Raw genomic sequence first — 2,442 nt, 5'->3', positions numbered from 1 at the left:
GGGTGCCACGTGTCTGAAATTCCCCGGACATATATGGAATATTGTAGTTGGTAGCATTGTCTGGGTGGAAATTGGCAGAAATATATGGCAAAATCTGGATGTATAGCAACCCATGTCAACAGTGTCATTTTTGCTGATTTCCCATAAAAATGGCTCAACAACTTTTCTGTCTGGATTTTCACTATTTAAAATATGGCAACCCTAAAATAAGGTTGATCAGGAGCTACTGGGAGTTGTGTAGCTGATTTGCAGTAGACCAGAAAGGGTTTCAAACTCCCAATCATTGGGCATTGAGAGCAACAAAATTGCGTCTTCTGCTGAATTGGACTGTGGAAATGAAGAAAGCTAACCAAGAGAGTACTTCTCAGTTTAGCTCAGTTCCACTCAGAGGCACCAAGGTCTCTCAGTCTATTTGGAAGTCTTTTCCACCTGGTTCTGCTTGGTAGATCTTAGGATTATAGTTCATCATCATCATCATCCAAAATAGATCTGACAAGTCAGAAATCTGCACACCCCTGCTGTAGATCATCAGGTTGTGGTTGTAGATGGGGGATGAGGAGGGAGGAAGAAGAAGTACAGTTTTCAATGCTGATATACAATCCTTAAAACTGTATTTGAAATTTAGGCAGCCGAATCTGTATATGATTCCATGGGCTCCCAGATTTCATTAGAAACTTTTAGGCAGATGCTGGATGGCAGCCTTTCAGGGATGGTGTAGCAAGACATAGCCTACATCAGCAGGGAGTTGGTCTACAAGATATCTGAGGTCCCTTCCAACTCTTTGGAACTCAAATCTGCACTAGAAATTAATTTGATTGCTGTTGCATGCCAATTTATGGAGGCAAATTCTCTTTGTGTTTGTTTGTTTGTTTGTTTGTTTGTTTGTGTGTGTGTGTGTTTTGTTTTGTTTTGTTTTGAAAGATTAGAGATGGGAAACCACACTGGATATGAAGACTTCATCCTGATAGGTTTTCTGATGCAACGTGAAGCAGAGATTCTGTTGGCAACAGTTCTCATAGCTGTGTACATCTTGACACTGTTGGGTAACATGGTCGTTCTGTTCATTACCTCCACCAACAGCAGCCTCCATACACCCATGTACTTCTTCCTTGGAAACCTCTCCATCCTGGACCTTGCTTTTTCGACTGTGACTGTTCCGAGCTTGCTAAGGGGCCTTCTTTCTGGAGCCAAGACCATTTCTTTTGCTAGCTGCATGGCCCAATCCTACTTCTATTTCTTTTTGGCCACAGTGGAGTACTTCCTCTTGACGTCCATGTCCTATGACCGTTACGTGGCCATATGCAACCCATTACGTTACCCCATCATTATGAATGGCCAGGTTTGTGTCCAATTGGTATTGGTCTGCTGGCTGGGTGGGTTCATCTCTGTCCTCTATCCAACCATCATGATCACCAAGTTCTCCTATTGCAAGTCCCATGTCATTGACCACTTCTTCTGTGACAGTGAGCCTCTGCTGAAACTATCCTGTACCGATACAGGCTTGATACAGATAATCACTTTTCTGCTGTCAACAATGGTCATCCTCTGCTCCTTGGTTCTAACTCTCATCTCCTATGTGTACATTGTCTCCACCATTTTGGCCATACCCACTGGCACTGGGAGGAAGAAGGCCTTCAACACATGCGCCTCTCATCTCACCTTGTTCCTAATGGCTGTAAGCATCTCCATCTTACTTTATGTGATCCCATCTAAGAAATCTGCTTTGGGGGCTCGCAAAGTTCCGGCATTACTGAGTAGTATAGTCAACCCATTCCTGAGTCCTTTCGTGTATACACTGAGAAATGATTTGGTCAAGGGCATCTTGCAAGGGATTTTTGGTCAGGGTAAAGCTTCAGGGACTCAGAAGCTTCGGAAGCTGCTCGTGAATCATGCTTAATTTTGTGGGCAAAGCACTGACTTCAGTACATAGCTGGAACTTTCCAATGACCCTCATGTTCAATTCCGCAATATTCTGTCTTCAGCTACACTTTTTCAATGTAAGCTCTTGTTCGCTTGTGAGAAGATCACCAGAAACTTTGTATGATAGAAAGAATTGTGGTGATTCTACCTGCACTTATACCTTGCAGTTGAACTAAATGTACTGTAGTGGACCATAACGTCATTCTCTGAGATGAAGAGGGAACTATATAGTCCTAAGACAGGTGCATTTTGTTTAGCAGGGGTGAGCTACCTCAGGCTTGGGAGACAAATGTAGTTCTCCTGGCCTCTCTTTTTGATTTTCAGGACTTTCTCCAAACCACACACCATGTATGAGTGGAACATATCACTGAACTATGATAATGCCTTTTCAGTAGCCAGATTTAGAAGGTGGAGGAGATTTTTAACTGGTGTTATTTTCAGACAGTTGAGAGTCAGAAACTTTTCCTGATCCACTACAAATCAACCAGAGATTTAACAGTAGTTATTCTAATATATCTTCTG

At 42.7% G+C, this 2,442-nt stretch overlaps 1 protein-coding gene across 1 annotated transcript; it reads left to right on the top strand.

Moving 5' to 3' along the window:
• Positions 1-928: 928 nt before the first annotated feature.
• On the top strand, positions 929-1,897 carry LOC310747303 (olfactory receptor 6J1-like; the record flags this gene model as incomplete). Its single annotated transcript, XM_083581657.1, has 1 exon — positions 929-1,897. One exon carries the CDS (start codon positions 929-931, stop codon positions 1,895-1,897), a length of 969 nt encoding a protein of 322 aa, XP_083437783.1.
• Between the last annotated feature and the right edge of the window lie 545 nt (positions 1,898-2,442).

This window comes from Podarcis filfolensis, assembly GCF_964270895.1.
Source record: "Podarcis filfolensis genome assembly, chromosome: 13".
In the NCBI taxonomy this organism is placed as follows: domain Eukaryota; kingdom Metazoa; phylum Chordata; class Lepidosauria; order Squamata; family Lacertidae; genus Podarcis; species Podarcis filfolensis.
The sequence above is the reverse complement of the archived record's forward strand: the minus strand, read 5'-3'. Positions and strand labels throughout refer to the sequence as shown.